The 22,169-nt window shown below is 38.1% G+C and overlaps 1 protein-coding gene across 1 annotated transcript in view; it reads right to left on the bottom strand.

Moving 5' to 3' along the window:
* The window catches only part of LOC139720125 (dorsal-ventral patterning tolloid-like protein 1), a 39,202-nt gene extending 21,368 nt beyond the window's left edge, over window positions 1–17,834 (bottom strand). The window contains exons 1-4 of the mRNA XM_071631497.1: window positions 17,501–17,834; window positions 3,375–3,525; window positions 1,382–1,518; window positions 294–408 (exon numbers count right to left, since the gene is read on the bottom strand). Of these exons, the coding sequence (XP_071487598.1) occupies window positions 294–408; window positions 1,382–1,518; window positions 3,375–3,525; window positions 17,501–17,834 (737 nt within the window). The remainder of the gene's footprint in view (window positions 1–293; window positions 409–1,381; window positions 1,519–3,374; window positions 3,526–17,500) is intronic.
* Between the last annotated feature and the right edge of the window lie 4,335 nt (window positions 17,835–22,169).

A 22,169-nucleotide genomic window follows, 5' to 3' on the forward strand; every position in this document is an offset into this window, starting at 1 on the left:
ATCCCTGTGCATTCTCTAAATCCATGTTTGTTCATGTTTGGAGGTATCTTCCCCTTAAAGAGTCCTACAGGAAGAATTAGGGAGCTGGTATCTACTCAAAGCCCCCATGAGAATAAGCGAAAACCCCATATTCGGATATACAAGATATTCATAAAGGGATAGGGGTTGTTTTTGAGGTTTTGAAGGGCCGACAATAATGAAATAGCGCTCTGAAACTGTCTGCATTATTATTATGATAGATGGTTTTCAGGCGTGAGGGAATACGGCGTGGTTTTGACACGAAACTGACCTACCCGCGACCCTGCAGGAAGCGGACGTAGTCTGTGTGGTTGGTCCGCGGTACGAATTGGAGACAGGTGTGTTCCATCCAGTGCCGCATACACTTCACAATCAGGTCCCGTGTGCTGTCTTTTAACAGAAACCGGAAATGAAATCACAATGGTAATACAAGTGTGCATAGTAGCCATGGTGTTGCTTGTAGTTTATAATACAATGCATTCAGCATCTCCGCTTTGAGTGCGATCATCATTTAAACACAATTATAATGACTAACCCTGAATCATAAACCTCTTAAAATTCTTGGTTATGATCCTTGTAACTATAGAAGGTCTGTTAGGTAGTGATGTTAATTGGAAAGTGCCCTAGAATGAGAATGAGAATGAAAGCCTAAAAAAACCATTCTATCTTTGACATGAAGTACCAGAAAAATTAAGATGTTTCAGATGTTTTCAGTTGACAAGTAAAACTACAGAAACAATACAACTCAGCAAGAATGAGTCTTTTACTATGTCTGGAAAATCACCTGGCAATCATTGCATTTATGACCTGCCACCCCCCCCCCCCCCCCCCCATTCTCGCATTGCCATTAGAAAGTAACAGCCTTATGAATTTAAAAAAAATCTTAATAAGCCTCGAATATTTTCAGGTGGCATATCTCCTAAAGCTTATAAGTGACATCGATAAGACGAGATAACTTCTCACCTTCTCGACCTTTTTTTCGGGTTCGAGAAGGTCAAAAAGACAAGACCCAATATTTGTAGTCATATCTGGCCTTGTCGACCTTCAGGACCTGAAAATAAAAAAAAAAAAATAATAAGATCTCGACATCTCAGACCACGAAGAAAAAAAAATAAGCAGGAAGACAAGGATTTTTATTTCTCTTTATGTCGGCGATCATAAAATTCTGTACATTTTACTTTGCAAGCGCTGTCCATCTTTTTGCTAAAGAGTTTCGGTTAGAGTGGCATTTCAGTAGCTTTTCACAGCCCAGTCAGAGAGTCTCTTCGCATGTAGCAAGCGCTGACTTCTATTTTGCGATTATATAGTCATTGGATATTAAAGAGGTCACATTTTTTCCCACGTTCGACGTCGTCAGCCTTACTCTCGAAGTCCTTGTCGATCTCGTAAGGGATCACGGCATCGGGCCACACGTTGTACACGTAATTCGTCACACTCCTTTTTCTTCGTCTTCGACTGCGATGTTCCCTTTCCATCATCAGCCACTGGACTCTCTTTGACCTGCATCATGGCGGGGGGGGGGGGGGGAGGAGAGAAAAACAAAACATGAAAATTTGATTGACCAAGTATCGAAAATTTCGTCAAATTAAACAGTACAATGTGTCAGTGTCATCATAATCGTGGTTAGAAATGGTGCAGTAGACAGTGAGCGTGCTTTTTACCCCGCAAACACAAGTTCATGAGCTTGATTGCTTTCTAGTGCACCCGTCCTTGATCAAGGTGTTTTTCTCAGGTGCATCCCTCGATCCAGAAGTTAAACTGGGAACACGAATGTTTGTCAATTTTGGGATAATGATTATAACACACTTATGACAAAACAGTCTGGAGCAGCACCGTTTAACATTGACGAGAGTACATCAACCTATGTATCTGAGACTAAGGGGCACATAGTGCGTAAACCTTGTCAATGAGTTTTATTAAACGATGGGTTATACATAGCAAATTGGTTGCACGCGATGATTTTGTAAACTAGACTTTCCTCATGTGACTGTTTGATTACGAATCATTCATTTTCATAAGGACTACTCGAGTATGTATAGGGATGCTTCATATACACATCCTGCCGTGTGGCTGGTCTGATAGTGTTACACGGAGGGTTCCCAAACGGCTCTGCCAACTGCTACTCTCGTGTCAAAAATGTACTCAATTTACCCAAATACATCGATACTCTTAGATCAGGGTTCAGTCAAAGTTCATAGACGTAGTTGGAAAGTTTCTTTATTTGGAAGGTTGCCTTATATCAATTTGTCCTATATGCATATAATTATAATATATATATCTAAAAAAAAATACAATTATGTTTTCTTCATTTTGCTACTCATTATTACATGAATTTTGTTAATTCACGTTTTTGCAATTATTACAAATATGTTCTGCTCATACATTGTATATAATTTTCTCTGTTTATTAACTTTATTCTTGAGGTATCGCGTTGACGGAGAATTATTGCTAGATTATACATTCATGGATCTGTCAAAGACCTCAATTTGAACTTTGAAGAGCATTTCTGTCATGTCTGTTGTTGATGATGACCTGAAACCATAATGAATCAAAGCAGAATATTATCTTTGACAGCTCCAGAGTAGACATCACCTGTCAGATTCTCTATCATTTATTCCCTTTGAATCGAAGTGAGCTTTTAAAACACGTGGTAATAATGTTCTAAGGCTAATAATAGTCTGAATGAATTGAGAAGGTAACAGACACGAATAGAAAGAGAGAGAAAGAGTACGTGTACATGTATATGTGTATGTATAAATGCACGTATGCACAAATTTTCGAGCGTCTCGCCGCCCTTTCTCAACACTTGAGAAAGGACGGCGAGACGCTCGAAAATTTGTGTGAAGAAATGAACCGTTGGTGAATACAGCATGAACTTTGTTGCAGTTTTGTTACTTATCTTTTTATCTTGCCAACACGTGGACTACCTTATCAACATATATATACATATATATATATATATATATATATATATGTGTGTGTGTGTGTGTGTGTGTGTGTGTGTGTGTGTGTGTGTATAGTGAAAACTTTGAGCAAAGAAAATGGGTTTTCATCGGGATTCGAACCCGAGACCTCCGGATTACTAGACCGGTGCTCTACCGACTGAGCTATTGAAAGCCCTAGATCGGTGTTCGTCCCAAACCCTTAATTCTCTTTGCTCGTGTGTTTCTGTTCTTGTTTCTGGTCAGTTTTCCTTGCAAGAAAAAAACAACATCAGTAGAATCGAGTAACAAAATGGTGCGGAGAGTGAGAACAGTGGAGAACGACAGTTAAGAAGAAAGTGATGCGGGGATTCGGTGTTATCCAGATTACAGAAAACGAAAGAAACAGCAAGATTTCGAAAACTGTGTGGTGACCTGTAAGCGGGCTGCTGGAGCTGGCCTGCCTGTTGAGAGTCGCGGCGGGAACGGCCGTGATCTGGGTCAGTACGAGACGACCGAGGGGATGACCACAGTCCAGCAGGGCTTTCGCCACCGTCCGGCAGCATTATGTCCAGCTGATACACACCTGTCGAAATCAGAACGGCAGGAGATGAAAGCAATGAAAGTGGTCCTCATTTTGACAGTAAGAATCTGTAAAATCAACCCTGCAGTGAGAATATAGGGCATCACTTCAGAAGAGTATTGTGTGTGGCTATTGGCGAGTTTTATTAGAGCATCACGTACGATTGATTCTGACCTGGACAAGGTGTCCTTGGTCTAACAACTGGTATCTTCATAGAAAATAAGCGCGGACGTATATAGTAAAAGAGTTATCACCATGTATGACCACTTTAACTACAAAATGGTGCTTGACAAGAAAAGAAAAATAAGATTAAACAAAACGACTACGTTCATATAACAACTGCTGCTTTGTACTTTGTTGACAATATTTAATGAAAAGGAAAGCGAATGAAGGTTGACTGAGTATCAAGCTGCGAACTGTTGGTAGAAAATTATGTTCTTCATGATGATACGCAATACTACCATGACTACTGTAAGGGGAATGATGATGATGATGACGATGATGATGATGATGATGATGATGATGATGATGATGAAGATGATGATGATGACGATGATGACGATGATAATGATAATGATGATGATGATGATGATGATGATGACAATGATAATGATGATGATGATGATGATGATGGTGATGATGATGATAATGACGACGAGAGGACAATGATGATGACAGTTGTATCAATCCCGACACCAAGCAAACTTACAAGTACGTAGCAACGGGAGCAGCGGCCAAAATAACTGTAGATTTACAGTAATAAAAACCAATCGCTCCCCTTTGCTCTTCCGCGAGTTTTCGCGCCCTCGCTCTGGCGTTCACGCACGTTTTACCTCCAGAAAACGAAATACGGCTGTAAAGTCTAATTTTTGTGACCGAAGTACCCGCACTCAGTGGTCAACATGCACTAAGGTCATGAATGATCTATATGATTTACGAGTGAGCATTCAGCGTCGATGGAAACTCGAGCCTCTACCACACCTCTGGATGGGACTGTAAAAATAACATCATCCTAATAAGACTTGACAAAAAATAATAAATTTTATGATGCCCGTGCGTGTCTTAACTTTGAATATTCACGTGTAGTGGATATGGCGTTCACGACATACGAAACAAAATGCAAATTTTTCATAAACAAAGTCCATTCGATGTGGATCCAGTTTAACTTTTTCTATATTTCGATAAAATAATCTTTTACTGAATATTAGACCAGATGTTTCATTTTACGCCAATAAGAGTTGCAGCAGACATCCATTACATTAAAAAAAGTAGCCTATACTTCGCATTATCACATAATTGTTGACAAAACATTCCGGTCTAGGATATCGAACAAAATCGCGATTCTGCTCAGAGGGAACTGTTTCATGTTAAGGAATGATTTTGTTTATTTTGTTTCTGTTTGTGTGTATGTGTGTGTTTGTGTTTGTATGAAATATACACGAGTGTGTGTGTGTGTGTGTCTGTGTGTGTGTGTGTGTGTGTAGCAAGTGTTTTGCGTGTTTGTCACAATGTACTGTATGTAGCGTGGCAAAGAGTGAAACTCGGCTCCATTTTCAAGTTCACCTATATACAGAGTGAGGTCAGACAAATAGAACATTAAAGGTTTCATTAAAACCTAACAAAACGTAAAAGTCATAGAAATATTTTGAGGTTTAAATGTTTCTGCGGAAGAGTGATATAAAGAACAATCACAACTGTAAGCAAATTAAACCATGATCTCGATGACAAAATTATCTGCAGCTGGGTTGCCAACACATCTTCATCAAAATGTTTTCATTAATTCGAAAATAAGAACACACTTCTCAATACACTACTCAACATTAAGTAGAGTTCCCTTGGGCTTACAGTCCTCGCCAATCAGAATAAATGATATCGGGCTTAAAACTTTGTGCAAGTAACGTACAGGTCTTCCGAACTGTAATACAATCTTCGACAAAAGAGTATAATTTGTTATGAACGAGTAGCACTGTGTAACCAGTTTTCCAGGAGCTGTTTTGTCTGCAAAGTAACTTAAGCATTGAAAAGTCGTCTAGCTTCTTTGTAACATTCTACGCCCGACCCCTCACGGCTTTTCAACAACCACTTTTACATCATAAGCTTCTTTTTTCTGTTTCCTACCTGAACCTCATCGGAATTTCAAAACACATTTTCGTTTACACTGTCAACCCATAATCTTCCCTGGCGACTGAAATCATTTTCAAAGATTACACGCCGGGAGGCAATTGCTATAATTCCAAATCCACAAAACTTTCATTTACGTCTTTCCTTCAAGAATGCAGATTCGGAAGCAAGTAAGTCCTATTCCGAGCGCAGAATATTCCGGTAAGCGTTTTTCCGTCACCACAGCCTCAAGGAATCCCCAGAATTATACCCAGTGAAATTCTGTCTACTTCAGTTTATTCTAGATCGGAATAATCTATCAAAGAGCATTCGTTAAACCTCTCTGGACCGATTCGTTAGAGTATACCGCTGACATTTAAAAAAAAAAATCAGGAATACCACGGACATTGTAAACGGTAGTTGTCAATGACGCAGAAAGAGTTCGTGATTGCCAAAGTCGCCGTGGGCCCCATTTCCAAGTGTTGATCGATGGCATGTCGTTGTTGTTGCTGTATACGGCCTAAAAAGTGGCTCAGTAAAATTTTGGAATGAAGCTCGATCACAGACTGTGACAGTACTAGAGGCAGTTTAGAGTAGGTACTGCGGGTAACAAATTCCTCGTGCATGATTTTCCTACATTATTATTCTCAGTGTTCCATTATACGTGGGTGGTAGGAGATCAACATGCTTGCTTGTTCCCGTAAACACTACGGGGCTCTTATCAAATTTTACAACATGACGAGTGCATTGAAACGAGGATTCCAGAGATGGATATCTTATATAGTCATATTTTAAGTTGAAACCATATGAGTTGCTATTTCTGTTTGATCTCATACACTTGCCATAAAATTCAAATCCTTTGATTTCTTTCTTAAAGTTATTAGAATATGTTTTTTCTACTACATATACTACATGCGGCATTGGTTGTGCAACTTATTTAACTACTCGAGTATGATTACCCAGGCAGACCATACAAATGAAATCGGGCGTACTTGTTAATTTGAGTGCATTGTTCTTGAAGAGCCAAACCACAAAACAGTGGTCATAACAACCAAAATAAAAACAAAACATACCACACTACATTTTCAGATTTAAGCCCACAATTTACGTGGCCAATGCGTCTTCTTTATACCTAAACTAGATACTTTTACGATTAAAGCAAGGTTAGTGTGAGCTAGGAAGCTTGGTTTAGCTCAGAGCATGATAACCAAGCAGTTTTTCGTTAGTCTATGACAAATAAGGTGCTCTGTTAAACATTTAAATCATGCATATGCCATATGGCGTATCAATCAAATTCTCAGCCAGTCTGTCCAAAGCCATCACATAATCTAACAAAATCAATACACCGCATGTGACAAGATAACATTAGGAGGTAAAGTTAACCCTTGACCCCCAAAATTCGGATTTAATGCTAATCATACTTATTCATTTTTTTTTCAGCGCACGTCTCATCCATTATCTGCATTCTTACCTCAAATTATTGTGACAGCACTAACCCCTGGCCATAAAGTAACCTTGATGGGTGACCTTGACGTCTATACCTTGTCTGCATTGACATCAGCCTGCCTGGCATGATAGGAATTTGTCAATTTTCATCAAAGTGCAATTTCACTGCACCTTGTTCATGTTACGGTGTCTTTAAATTAGAATCTTCATCGCTTGTCGTTATGTGACATGAAATTAGAAATAAGAATAAGTTGCATCCTTTGCATTTCCTCATGAGGGCCGTATAAGAAGTAAAATTCATTGTCATTGTCATCGTCATTATTGTAGTCTTGTAATAAAATCTCGCACAACTGACTTATAAAGAGGAAATAGGTTGCAGGTGCTACAAAGTAGATACAGAATTATGAATTGATTGATTTTCATAATATTTCTGTGTATAAACGATGGGAGGTTTGTGAAGTCATGACGTCATTCCCTCTTCTATTTTGAGTTGCAGTTGCAAACATTATCCCTCGTCATTAACAGCATAGGAAACGTTGAGGGATGCTAGGCCTACAGTTTTGGTTGAGATGGGGGATTCAGATTTTAACTTCTTGCGAGATGAGTGGAAACCACATAAAATATTAAGGAGCATACAATTTTAAGAGGAATCTAAAGTTTATTTGATGAAAATTGGTTTTGAAATGGCTGCGATGTATCCAAAAACAAAGTAAAACAAAGTGGTCCTAATGACAGGTGGGTCCCACCTTTTATTAGAACCTCTTTGTTTTGTTTTGGGGTTTTTTGGGGGTGGGGGTTATCTCTGACATTTCAAAACAAATTTTTCACCAGATTAACTTTGAATTCCTCTTAGATCATTGTATGCTCGTTCATATTCCATAAGAGGTTTCTTATTATCTCACAAAAAAAAGTTGAAACCTGAAGCCCCACCTCAACGAAAACTATCATCCCTGGAAAGTTTCAAAACTTATTTTTAGCTTATATATGATGTATGATGTATAACTTCTACCATTCTGTTCGTCTGATTTCACTCTGTCAATCAAGGTCGATTTAACGGTGATGGGGAATTAAACCTTAATAAGTTGAATAAACTTTACAAGTCCATTCAATTTATGGTAATACTGAGAAATTAACTTTAATAAGTTTAATAAACTTTACAAGTCCATTCAAGTTATGGTCATACTGAGTAATTAACTTTAATAAGTGTATAAACTTTACAAATCCATTCAAGTTATGGTAATACTGAGAAATTAACTTTGATAAGTTTAATAAACTTTACAAGTCCATTCAAGTTATGGTCATACTAAGAAATTAACTTTAATAAGTTTAATTAACTTTACTTTACAAGTCCATTCAAGTTATGGTCATACTAAGTAATTAACTTTAATAAGTGTATAAACTTTACAAATCCATTCAAGTTATGGTCATACTGAGAAATTAACTTTGATAAGTTTAATTAACTTTACACGTCCATTCAAGTTATGGTCATACTGAGTAATTAACTTTGATAAGTGTATAAACTTTACAAATCCATTCAAGTTATGGTAATACTGAGAAATTAACTTTGATAAGTTTAATTAACTTTACAAGTCCATTCAAGTTATGGTCATACTGATTGCAAGACCCCTTTTTGCAAGAATGACCCTTGACCTGCAATAAAGAGCATGACATCCATTCACATGGCGAAACTCTTCAAACATCCTCAAGATATCATAACCTCTCGTAAAGTGTCAGAGCGGAGAGGTGGGGTGGAAGGGAGAACCTGTCCACCTAACTGGTTGGTGCATGCAGTTCATGTGCTGTCATAAATTGAGCGACATATATACCAACGCCAACGCAGAGACTTTACCCCCCTTTTTGGGACGATTTTGGCTTTTATACTACTGATTTTCAAACGGATGGATTTCCAGAGATCTGTTTCCTATATAGAAGATGACAGTTACTGCACAGACATGACTACTATCATGGTAATATTATCTTTTTTCCTTTTTTGTCGTCCTTGAGAGACATAAGTCATCACTTCCATCATTATCAATGTCCCGAGACGTTTTTTTGATACGGCTATTTACCATCGATCATCACAAATGTCCCTCGAGCGCTATGGATGTTTACTGTCTCCATATTCTAGAAGAACCGAATCATTGTCTGGTTTAAATTTTGCCTATGCTAAGGTAGTCTGCACGGAAAGTCTTTTCCTCGTTTTATAACTGCAATAAATAGATAGACACATGAAGAGATAAACAAACATAAGATTATAATTATTCAATATATACCTTATACATCACATTTTTATGCGTGGATGGGTTTTTGTAAGTCTTAAAGTCATTTATGAAATTTACTCACGAAATACAGTTCAAGTATATCCAACTTTTATGTATATGTATGATAACAGTTTACTGCCACCTATCTTTGGTTCTATGTTCCAAAAAAATCAATCATTCCATAATTACCCCACCCGACACTCTAACTAGTTTCATTTACCACTTATTTAACACTTATTTACACTGGACCTAATTATTGGAATTCCCTGAACCACGATATAAAATCTGCTCCTTCTATATACTCCTTTAAAAGGAGATTGAAGTTTTTTCTTTTGCAATCCTATAATGACGACCCCAGAATCAGATTAGTTCATAGGCTTATTTTGTTACCCGTTCGCAAAATCTTTTTTGCCGTTCTTTTTATTATTGTTACTTTTGCCTAAGCTTTGATTATGATAAGATCTTCTTTAACTTATACCTCGCAGTTGAAGGGTTTGTTGTATATTCTTCTTTTCTTCTTCTCTTTCTTCCTCAAACCTCCGAGGATCGTTGTCTCTGTAGCATATTCCTGTCTATTTTGTTACCTCTTCGTCGCACTATAGTCTTGTTTCCTGTCGTGTCGTCAAGTCAGTTTTCTTTCCTATAAGTAGTCTTGTTGCTGTCCCAGTCTTGTCTCATGCTCATTATTTTGTTTGTTATTGTTTTGTGTGTAACTGTTTGTCCGTCTGTCTATTAGTGGGCTGCTAAACTTTTTATGCCAAACTCTTCATGTTGCTTTGTTGCTATATTCAGTCAAATTTTGCATCGAGTTTTTAATACAAGAGGGGCCCACACTCTACAAGCTTTGTCTTATTAGTGGGTCCCTCCGTTTTTTCGCACAGTGCATATTGACAATTCTTTCATTTTCGTTACCTCTGTAACAATTGCAATGTACTGATACTGTTAGTTTTTCCCATTATTGTTTTCTTTGTACAAATTTACATGCATTGTTTCTGTCACTCAAGAAAGTGAGATTTATGTTCATACTACTTTATTGTGGAAAAACGAATAAATTCGAACTTGAACTTGAACTTGAACTTGTAATATATATACAAGAAACAGAGTAATATAATACAATAAACTCTAGTAATCATAAGACTAGTATAGCATTGGTTGAATAAATGATTACTGAACACAAGACACAGTGAATCATGCAACTAATTCTAGTAACTATAATACTATCATTCTTTGTGTATGGTAAAGTGAACATGACAAACAAAGACAAGCCAAGAGAAAATACAGAGGAAGGGATGGCGAATCAGAATAAGAAAATAGAAGAACAAGAAGAAGTTGGAGGAGAAGGAAGAAGAGGAGGAGAAGTTTAGTACAGAAGAAGAAAGTCAAGGTGAAAGAAGAAGTAGAGGTAATCAGAGCGTTGAAGCAGACAGACAAACAGACATTACCACGCATGGATTATGTGAGAGACCTAGTGCTGACAGACATGGGAAAAAGGAAACACAACAAAGAATATTTAGTTCTGGGGGAGGTTTCGCGGCTTGGAGAGTTACATGACCCCGCAGAGACCCCGTCAAGCCGCTGCAGTGTACCTCCAAACCACCGCGAGATGGGCGTGGTCGGATGGAAGACAAGACCACATGGAGGAAACCACAGGGACATTCTCCCTCCTGCGCTCTATTATTATCCGACTATACTGACTGCTTTCGTCTAGACACATCACAGTCTATTCAAGTCCTCGGTACTCTCGCAGATGGTAATCTTGGGTTACAGCTCGTTATTCCGAAGGTTCGATATTCCGAAGTTCCGCTGTTGCGAATTTCATTTTCGGATTGACCAATCTTCGGAATAACGAACCTTTGGAATAACGCCACAAATTTTCGGATTAACGAACCCGTTTTCATTTTCGGATTAACGAACCTGTAGGTATAGGGAATTTGCTTGTTTCGGATTAACGACCCTTCGGAAAAACGAACCTTCGGAATAGCGAAACTTCGTAATAACGAACAGCACCCGTAATGGTGACACAATCTTGTGACTAGGTATACTACGTCACTTCATATTCACTTTGCTTGTAGCATAATGTTTGGATGCCCACCGTGAGTATATAAGGCAAACAGAATTCACTAAACCAAGGAGCTCCACGACTAAACGTATAGGCCTGTATATCGTCATGCGGATGACCAGAAACTATTGTAATACGTCAGTTTGATTGAAATGGATATTTCCGATCTTATATTTCAATAGGAGGTTTTAAAAAATCCATATTCCTTTGCAATGCTTCCAAATCGTGGTCTTGCAAATTGTCCAAAGTTTCGATCGTAATAATGATAAGATTTATAAAAGATCATGACCTTTACCCAGGGTACAGCCTTGTCAGTGTCAGCGCTGATTTTCTTGCTGTGGTTGCTGATGTTGTTGTTGTTTTGTTGCGCCATTTTTGAATGCTTTTGTCTTTAGTATTGCCTCAGTATTGCCAAGCATAAAGGTGACCTATACACCTACGTTAAGAAGGACTACGAAATACGAAAAAGGGGAGGGGGAATTGGTCCTTTTGCTCCACAGCTCTTTCCTTGTGCTCTGTATTATGGCCTATATACTCACAACGTAGGCTGGAATTGTCCCAAATTCATCCCAATATCTTTAGTCAAGGCGAATCGAAATGGATCGGGAAAATTCATATTATTATATTTTGAAAATTCCTATTATCATAGTTTAAAACTCAGAGTATTACGGCGTATGCTGAACCGAGGAACATATTCCAAAGTGCAACAAAGCTGAAGACTTTCAGTGTAGCATGTTTAATCAAGTCAATTGGATTTTAAGCTGATGGTAACTAGCGGATTAGTACTGTTCGTCGATTACTAGCGATTGTGCTACCACCCTATTCCCTTGGTAGAAAGAAAAATGAATACGTGGAGCTGTTTCAATTTCTGACGCCGTCATGGTAACTAATTATCTCCCCGCGTCTCACGGCCGAGGAGGTGTTCATGACCCATGAAATAGTGCGAGGCGGTAATAAGTTTCATCCACTCGGCGCGGAACGCCGATGCGATTGACCTTTACCCTCATAGCAACTAACCCTCTCCCCGCCCCCCCCCCCCCCCCCCTCCTTCATTCATCCTCTGTTTTGACTCATGAACTCACTTGTCAGCGCCTGGTCGAGAAAATATTCACCAGGATACAGATTGCGGTCAAAAACTCCATAAAGCTGTCAAGTCATATATGTGAGAGTATATAGGAAGATATGCACCGATGCAAGGGGAGTATTTCATCAGCTTTTCCGCGGACCAGTTTCGATCAGGTTTGGCAGGGCAGATAGATTCTGGTTGAAACCAGGGAGGTGAGAGGAAAGGAGTGATACCTCCTTGGTGAAACCAAGGGATGTAAACAATCTTGTCATAATATCGAATCATACCACCTCGTTTCCATGTATTACATCTGTATTTCATCTTTTTCTGTGTTTGGATGTAATGCACTCCGTTTAACTATTCTTTCCGTTCCATTCTATTCTTCTCTATTAATTTTGTTGTCATGCCATTTGTATATTATTATTCTTCTCATGCCCCATCAATTTTACGTGTTAGTCTTTTCATCTAAAATGTTGACGAGACTGTATTATGTCCGGCACCATTGGACAGGACATTTCTAGAAATTATATGAGAAAAATGAAAGATAGCGGGTCTTTCATGGCCGCAAGAAAGTTTTAGTGGAGAGAAGAAAACGTAGCTAATTACACAACGCACTTTTATCTGATGGTCTCAACGGGAACATCCATCTTTTCTTCACGAGGCTGGAAAATTACCAAGGAGGTACTAGCTCGCCTATAGTACCTCCTTGGTAATACCTTGGAGTTTCTACCTCCATGGAGCAGAGGTCCCGTGCGAATCGATGTATTTTCCAGGTGGCTTTCCGAATTTTGATTACCGACGTCTGACCACGTATACGACCGTAAAATTTAAACTATATCAGGCTACCTTACATTCCACTGCATACATTACAAGCCAATGTCTTGTCACCTTACAAAAAAAAAAGAAAAAAGAAAAGAACATGAACTCCAGAATATTGTGAGTGCGAAAGTATTGGTCAGTAAGCACGCACACTTCGCGGCTTCATGTTCTACGAAAATACACATCATAAAGAAATATGTTTCACTTGAACTTAATAAGTAGAGAAAAGTTGAATAAACACCAAAAATAAGTTTCACCATCCTTTCAAGTTTGGCTGGTTTATAAAGAAAGCAGCATAAAATCGGTCATTACTATCATTCTGGCAAATCTTAGCTGAGAATATAACGTTATCTCTTCCGTTTCCCACAGGTTTGTCATTAAACAGATAAAAGATCATACCAGTAATTTTTTGATCAAAGGTAATTTTGATTTTATTGTTCTCAAAGCTTCATAATTCTGAATCAGTTAGGCCTACAAGTCTGGAAGGGATATAGTTCTTCTGATGTAAGTGAAGTTAGAAATTAGACATCTTTGTTTACAGATTTCTGTTCTAACGTATTTGATGACTTTTAAGCTTTCAGCTTTCTTACTCCATCTGCTCTGGATTGATTTTTTTTTAATTCCCATAGACTTAAATGTCATCAAATTTTTCGGAGCACTCAAGCCTTCTTCTTCAAAAAGTAAGAACATAATGGACCTAATGTGTAACTGCTCGGGCATAAGTAGGCCTATAAAGGACTGAAGACTACCTATTTTTATTTTGTTTTTTGATAGAAAATACGACATTAGCCTGGAGTACTTGAATTTCTAATGAGGCACCGAAGTTCTCAGAAGATTTGAGTTAAGCTTCACTTTCATAAATCCTTTACATTGAAGGTTTTTTCTTTATGTCGTTTCTGAACTCGATATATAAGTATAAGTACAGTGTATTATACAAACCGTGACAAATATAGCATTGCGCTTACACATGCAAACTTTCCATGACTTGCACAACCTGCTCTAGTAGTATAAGTAGACTGGCGCACAGAATAAGAAATATACAGAAAATGATAAATATTGACCGACTGAAAATAAACTAGCCTGACCATCATCGCGCCACGAAATAATGCTAAGGGAGGCAGGTTGAACCATTTAGCGATTCCAGTTCTCATGCTTGAACCACAGCTTTGCCTGAACTTTCACGAGGGTTCGTGTCCTCTCTGTTACCTCTGGCGGTTGACTTAGTCTGGGTTAAGTCGTCGCAATAAAGTTCAGTTGGTTAACGTGTTAAGCAAACACTTATAATGCAGAAGTGTCATCTACTGAATCTGTTAGACACAAACAAAGCGTGCGCGAATATCTGTGAACTTCAAAGTATAATGCACGTATTCATACTCAGTCTTGCCAGTACATGAGGTATAAAGTACAAAGCACTAAATACATCAAGGGCTAAAATAATAGCTTCCGAGAAGCGAAAGCTTTGATCTACAGAAGATATTGTGGGGAAAAAAAAAAAAAACACTTTCTTTTCGTCGCACGGAAAGTTACGGTATGTCGTCAGTCCTCAATTTTGCACTATTCACTTTATGGAAAAACAAAGAGCATCACAACCCCGTGCCTTCAAAACGTTGCGTTTGCTTTATTGCATGATTATACAATAATTCATAACTTTCTCAAACAGCCATTTCTATAAACTATAAACATCATGGAGTCAACTGCCAGTGATTAACCTCCTCAATACCAAAATCTTTCACTATTAATGACATCTTCAGCACTTTACATATATATATATAATTATATATGTATATATATATATATATATATATATATATATGTATATGTATATATATATACATATATGTATATATATATATATATGTATATATATATATATATATATATATATATATATATATACATGTGTGTGTGTATATATATATATATATACATATATGTCACCAATAGTGATGAAAGACTTAATTTCCGCCATTCCCTAAGAGCTATACGCGTTTCCCGTGCTTAACCTTGGCCTGATTTTGAGGGTAACATGATTGAGATAGCATGTGACAAGTTATACGGTCTCCATCTGATGGTTATTACGGGTTTTCACACCTGCAAAAGTCATGCAATGCAGAGTTTAAAGGCACCATTTAAAAATATTTCGAGATTTTATAAACCCTTGAGTGTATGATTTTGCATATTAAAGTGAACATGAGGGTATGAAAGAAGGGTGAAAAACGCTAAATGCTTCAATGAAATAAACATCTTTGAGTGAAGGCATAAGTAATATTGATATTTCTAATAGAAAGTATTGCTTGAATAAACCACTTAAAAACAGTTTAATAGCTTGGTTGATATAACACTCCTTGAAAACCTTTTTAAGGCACAGCGAGAATACCTTTCCTCCCAGGTTAAGCGAAAGAAGTGATAATCGAAGTCAATAGCTGCAGAGCACTATAAGCAGAGTCAAAGTCACGTACGTCACATTTGAATGAATTAGGATCTGATTTTGATTTTTTTCATGCTCAGAGAAGCAATTAAAGAACAAGTTCACCTTCACATACATGTGGATTGAGTGAATTCAGCGATATTAGTAGAACACATCAGTGAAAGTTTGAGGAAAATCAGACAATCTGTTCAAAAGTTATTGATTTTTAAAGTTTCTGTGCAATCAAGACTGGATAAGAAGACTACTACAGCTTATGATATCATGCACGTAGAAAGATTTAACGAAAATAAAAAGGGAATTTCACAAAATCTCCATTTTCGATAAAGTAGGGCCTACACATTCCTTTCGACTTGTCACTGACATATATCATTCCCCCTGCCTTCTAAAAGAGTCAAGTCAAGTGCTCTTTTGTTACTCGAGAAAAGTGAACATAATACGTTAAATTTTCTTTATACAGGGGGCCTATATCGTTCTACTCATGTGACATCACAAGCTGTAGTAGTCTTTTCATCTAGCGATGGTGGCACTGAAACTTCAACAATTCATAACTTTTGAACGGATTATCGGATTTTCCTAAAACTTTCACCAATGTGTTCTATTAATATTGCTGCATTCTCTCAAAGCACATGTATATGAAGGTGGTCTTGTTCTTTTGTTTTAAACTTTTAAAATGCACCACAGAGCCCTCCACTGTTTTTCGTACTGTATATAGTTTGTCTCGTCTTTTGTTGTTGTTGTCGCCGTTGTCGTTGACTAAACAGCTGAATCCAGTCATCAACCTGTTACACTCTTCCAACCGGTCTTAACTCTGAATATTTTGAGTCATCCATGATAATATAATGATAATGCACTTTAGACCGCTGCCTGCTGTCGCTGGACATTTCTTTCGTTTCTTCTACTGTCACTACCACCGGCTGTTATTTTGCATCCCGTCTCAACGGTGATCGAAAGTAAGAGATCCCACGAGGGTTAATAAAATGTGCCACATGCGCTGCTATTCTCAACACCAGTCCCAAGCTTTCCACTCCTGTACACAATAATCATCAAACAGCTCGCGATCTTGACACCGGCAGATTCTGTCCCCCAACTCGAAATCTGACGTCTTGATTTCGGATTAGATGGCAAAAGCATCTTATTGTAACAGCATAAGTATTAAACGAAAGCAAAATATTGAAGCAGGGGGTAAGATGATTATGTGCTATGAAAGATTTTTCATTGATGATCTTGTCAGTTGGAACACAAAGACTTTGACAACCGTCACCACATTACCGACTTTTTCAATCGGGTTGAAGTCATCATGTCGACAATTTCCTTGAACTTTATGATATTGAAACGATACCTTTCATATGTGACAATTATTGTAATCATTGGTAGGTCCCACGTAAAGAAAAGCTAGAGTAGAACAATGACTGTACATTGAACAATTCGGTACAGATCTATGCCGACAGAATCGTTTGCAATCATTCTAACAGAAAAAAATGAACTTGTTGTGTTGCTGTGGTTTCTAAGAGAATATGCCAACATCACTTTGACTTGAATAAGATCAACCGTTGTTGTCTACAGTAGTACAGTACTATTACTTCTATCTTGAATACCTGGAGTGAAAGTTTTACTGCGTGACCATGGATGGCATTTGGGCTCCTAATATATAATTGCTATCCAAGTATTAGGGCCTATAGGAGATCTTCATGTAGACCAAACATTAATATTCTTAGCCCAATCTTGAAATACTGAAAGGACACTCAAACCCATCTCAGTCGTTACATTACCACTACATTTTACCTGTCGCCTTGACTTACCTCCGTCATCAAAACATGAAGTTTTGTACGTGAACCCGGAGAGCGTGTTCCGTTCCCCCGCAACACCCTGGACACCTGACCCCGCGCCTGCATCGTCCGCCTCCGCTCCCGTCGATTGTCTCGACGCCCGAGATGCTGATGTAGCAGAGTTTTCGGACACATGCCCCTCGCCTGACCCGAGCTCCCTCGCCCGCAGACCTTCCTCATCACCTCGCCCGGGCGGTGAAGCCCATGCCGAATGGCCGCCTACAATCAGCCCGAGAAACAGCGCGAGCGGAAGGACACGAATGCGACATGTTGCCAAATCGTCACGTCTCCGTCCACACTTCGCCATGACTGAAATTTCCCGCCAAAAATGCTGCGAAATCTGAGATATTTCACATAAGCAGAGCATTGACTGGGAACATTTTCTATTGCGGGCTCCGCAGGCCAGCAAGGAGATGGAGAGTGCCAGCAGACGGTACGTCGAGTTGACTTCCCGGTCACGGTACGGGTTGACTTATAAATGCAGACGTCGTCTGGTATGCGCCACAGAGGGATACCCTACGAATTTTGTCGCCAGAAAAAAAAACTAATACAGTAGCCAATGGCAAGGTGCCTTCTATGACTCATGCTTTAAGTACGTCCAAGGGAAGCGTGCATAGTCACGTGACGCTGTTCAAAGTTTTCAACCAATACGATGTGCTTTCAACTTTCACGGAAAGTCTCCCTCTCTTTATTTCAGAAGAGTAACTCCCCTCTATATTCAAGCTAACTGATTACATTGGGTAGCCTATACAGTAAGATCGGGGGGGGGGGGGCATTTCATGAAGCAGTTTGGTCGCATATTTTTCTGACAAACTGTTACAAGCTACTGAAAACCTTGCATCTGATTGGCTGAGAGCAAATTTGTCCGACAACTTTGTCGGACAAAATCAATGCTTCATGAAATGCCCCCAGGACAGTTTTCATCACTATACAGGATAACGATGTATACGTAGGCTTTGAAACTGTGTTCTAAATGACTGTGTTGACATGACACAATTTCTTAATTTGAACTCCTTATGCAAATCAGATAGATGGCAACAACGATGGATGACTGAGTTCATCAATACAAATTTAATGCTATTGCCGTATTTTTTTTAATGAAAAAGAAATTGCAACTGCAACAAATTAATCCTACAAAATTTTTCTTTTTTTTCCCTTTCGAACACGAGATTTACCCTCAGTGAACTTTGCGTGTATGTTAATGATAATTATAGTTTTACAAGGGGGTCACCTCCTTGGTTTTATCAAGTGATAACACTTTTACCATATTGAGAATCCATAATTATGCAGCATGACCACAAGTAGGCCCTACTGTGTAATGAGAAGCTGTGAAATATATATGTATAAATAACTATATATATAACTATATATATATATATATATATATATATATATATATATATATATATATATATATATATATATATATATATATATATATCGAGAAGCGGGCTTGGCCTCGTACGTGGTGGGTGCTGCATTATTGGGTATATGTGTGACGGAGGAATGACTTGCAGTATAGACGTTGCAGTGATGTTCACTATGGCCTTTATTTCCCCAGCTTTCGACTGTGTAACCAGCCTTTTTCAAGGGCTTTTGCCATGTTTTTTGCCTTATGTTGTTTTTTGCCTAATTCTGTTGAAAAGTATGCAAATTGGTGTGAATGTCTTGTGACTGTCTATATTCCGTTTGATTGGCTTCATATCATTATTATTCTCTATTTCTGTTCAAATGCATGCAAATTGGTTGCTATTTTGCTTTTATGTTTATGTCTCATCATGCCCTTGAATAAGGCTGTTTTTTATACACAGTCGAAAGCTTGGGAAATAAAGGCCATAGTGAACATCACTGCAACGTCTATACTGCAAGTCATTCCTCCGTCACACACACACACACACACACACACACACACACACACACATATATATATATATATATATATATATATATATTTAATGTATACGTAGAAGAAATCTGTAATTGTTATTGTTATTATTGTTATCATTATTATTTACACATCAAAGTTTCTATTTAGTTAATGGAATTCCTTAAACCTTAACGGGACGTTGCTCTCATTGGAGATCACCCTAATGCTAAGCCAATTTAACGGAAACTACCATATCACTTTTAAGAATGAATCAGTAAGGACGGCTGCTATAGATTAAAGGAGACCTCCGCATGATTTTCAGATTTTTACATTTGAACAACTATAAATTGATATTGCTGAAGACAGAGTTTCAGAATTTATGATAATTGGAATGAAGAATAAGAATATTTTCAAAATTTAGAACAAGTTGAAATGAACAAGGATGATGACATGGCAGAGTCACCATAAGAATGCATGAGTTGGGGCTCGAGGAAGCAGAACAAAAGAAGAAGGCATGCATAGATTATAAACAGGTGAACTTGCAAGCAAGCGGTATTTTAATGGACTTACGCTGCAACATTTCTGAAATATGTTCCTATGTCATCATCCTTGTTCAGTGTAATTTGTTTAAGGTTTTTCAAAGTATTGTTTCTCTGCTCGAGAACCACAATAAATTCTACAAATCTATACATGGAGTTTTCGATTTATGTACTACATGATGATGATGTGAAATTATAAAAATCGTCTGGAATGCCCCTTTAATCTCTTTTCGCCCGCACTTTATTCCCAATGAATGTATACGTGCGAGCATTAATGTTTTACTGTGTAGATCATGTCATGACCGAACCACCTGCTGGCAACACGTTCAGTATCATTTCTGTCATATAATTATAAAGCAGGCCTAAATTCGGGGTCCGAGGAATGTGTCTTCAGGCATGTCAGGAGCGGTCTAAGAGGCCAAAGGGGAGGGGTGTGTGTGTGTGTGGGGGGGGGGGGGGTTAAGTCTAAGACAAAACCCCGAAAATTATTCGGGGTTAGTGTGATTTTGTTTTTCAAATTCTAATGGTATTCTTTTAATCACAATTCAAAAAATCTCTAATTGTCGCATCATTCAAATTAAGACGTGGAGGGATGGTATAGTTTTGGCTGAGATGGGGCTTCAGGTTTCCAACCTTTTAGTGAGATATTGAGAAACCTCTTATGAAATATGAAAGAGCGTGTAATTCTAAGAGGGATTCAAAGTTGTTTTTTTTGTGTAAAAATTTGTTTTATAATGAATGAGCCATCCAAAACAAAGCGACCCTAATAAAAGGTGGGACACACCTTTTATCAGAATCGCTTTATTTTACTTTGTTTTGGATATCTGCATATCTCAGCCATTTCAAAACCGATTTTCATCAAATAAACTTTGAATTCCTCTTTGTATGCTCTGTAACATTTCATAAGTGGTTTCCTGGTATCTCGCAAAAAGTTAAAAGCTAAATCCCCATTTCAAGTAATGCTATATCATTCTTTTAAAACACATTTCTTCATTTAAGTGTTCATTATTGATCAATCTTATAAGAGACTTTTGCCGTGCATATAGCAAGAAAAAAAAAACGCAGCAGTTGTTGTCTGGCACTGTTCGTTCTTGCATGAATCACGATATTGAACGAGACGTTCTAGAAAACAAAACTCCATCTTGAACCTTTCCCCTCCCATATGTTCCTGCCTTGTCAAACCACAAACTATACTCGACATTTAATCACGCACACGAGGCGCATTCTAAACTAGCGTTGTTGGAAAACATAATAGACATGCTTGGAATAGTGTGATTTTCTTTTTATTACAGGAATAAAAACCAATGACGCCTATGATTATATTCAAGGTCAAACCCTCTTTGTAAAGACCTTAGCTCTGGCATGCCATCTCGTGACCTTTGACTTCAGCGGATTAACATTCATAAGGGATTACATCTTCATCATCTCACCGAGAAAGCAACCTGCATTTTACAAGAAAATATACAATATTTCTTACAAGACTATTCTTCATGGAACAGGAGAGGGCGCAAGTAAATGTTTGTCTCTTCTTTGCCGCCCCCTTTTTTTAAGGCAGAGAAGAACAAACAAACATACAAACACTGTGCCCTAAATATAGCCTTGGGCTATTTTGAAACAGCATAATGTACACGGTTTGTGGCGTGTCGGTGTCCCATCACGCACTTTCCAAGAATTGAAAAATTGAAAATTGAAGAAAGGTGATGTTTGGTGTAGGCCTATGTGTTGACAATACATAATTGAAAAGTAGGAAATGTTTATGCAAATTAGAGCCGGACAAAACAAATATTTATCAGCAACGAGAAAGATGAATGTTTTTTTCTTTCTCATTGTTTCCCAATTCTTATGATTTTTTTTAAATATTTTGTTTATTTTATATGTCATTGTTTAATCTGGAAGCTTTTATGGAAACCAAAAGAGATATTATCTCAGGAATGGCAGAAAAAAAAAATCTTTTGACTCTAAAACCCTACATTGTACACACAAAATCCTAGGAAACCGTGCTATATCTGCTATATGTGCTATATCTCCGCAACCGTACAACTTATTTTCCCCAAATAGGGTCTTAATTCTGTGCGCTAGAGGAAATGTCGTGTCATCGCGCGAGACATGAAAGAACAAGCAGTGTCAAGGGGAGGGGAGAATTCAGCTCCCCCCCCCCCCCACCCCCGGTTATTGAGGGTTAATCTTTTCATAATAGCGTGACCATGACATCACTTCCAGAAGAGTTATTGTTCAT

This window comes from Diadema antillarum, unplaced genomic scaffold, assembly GCF_040938485.1.
Source record: "Diadema antillarum isolate AM-2024a unplaced genomic scaffold, OU_Dant_1.0 scf00000122, whole genome shotgun sequence".
Taxonomy (NCBI): domain Eukaryota; kingdom Metazoa; phylum Echinodermata; class Echinoidea; order Diadematoida; family Diadematidae; genus Diadema; species Diadema antillarum.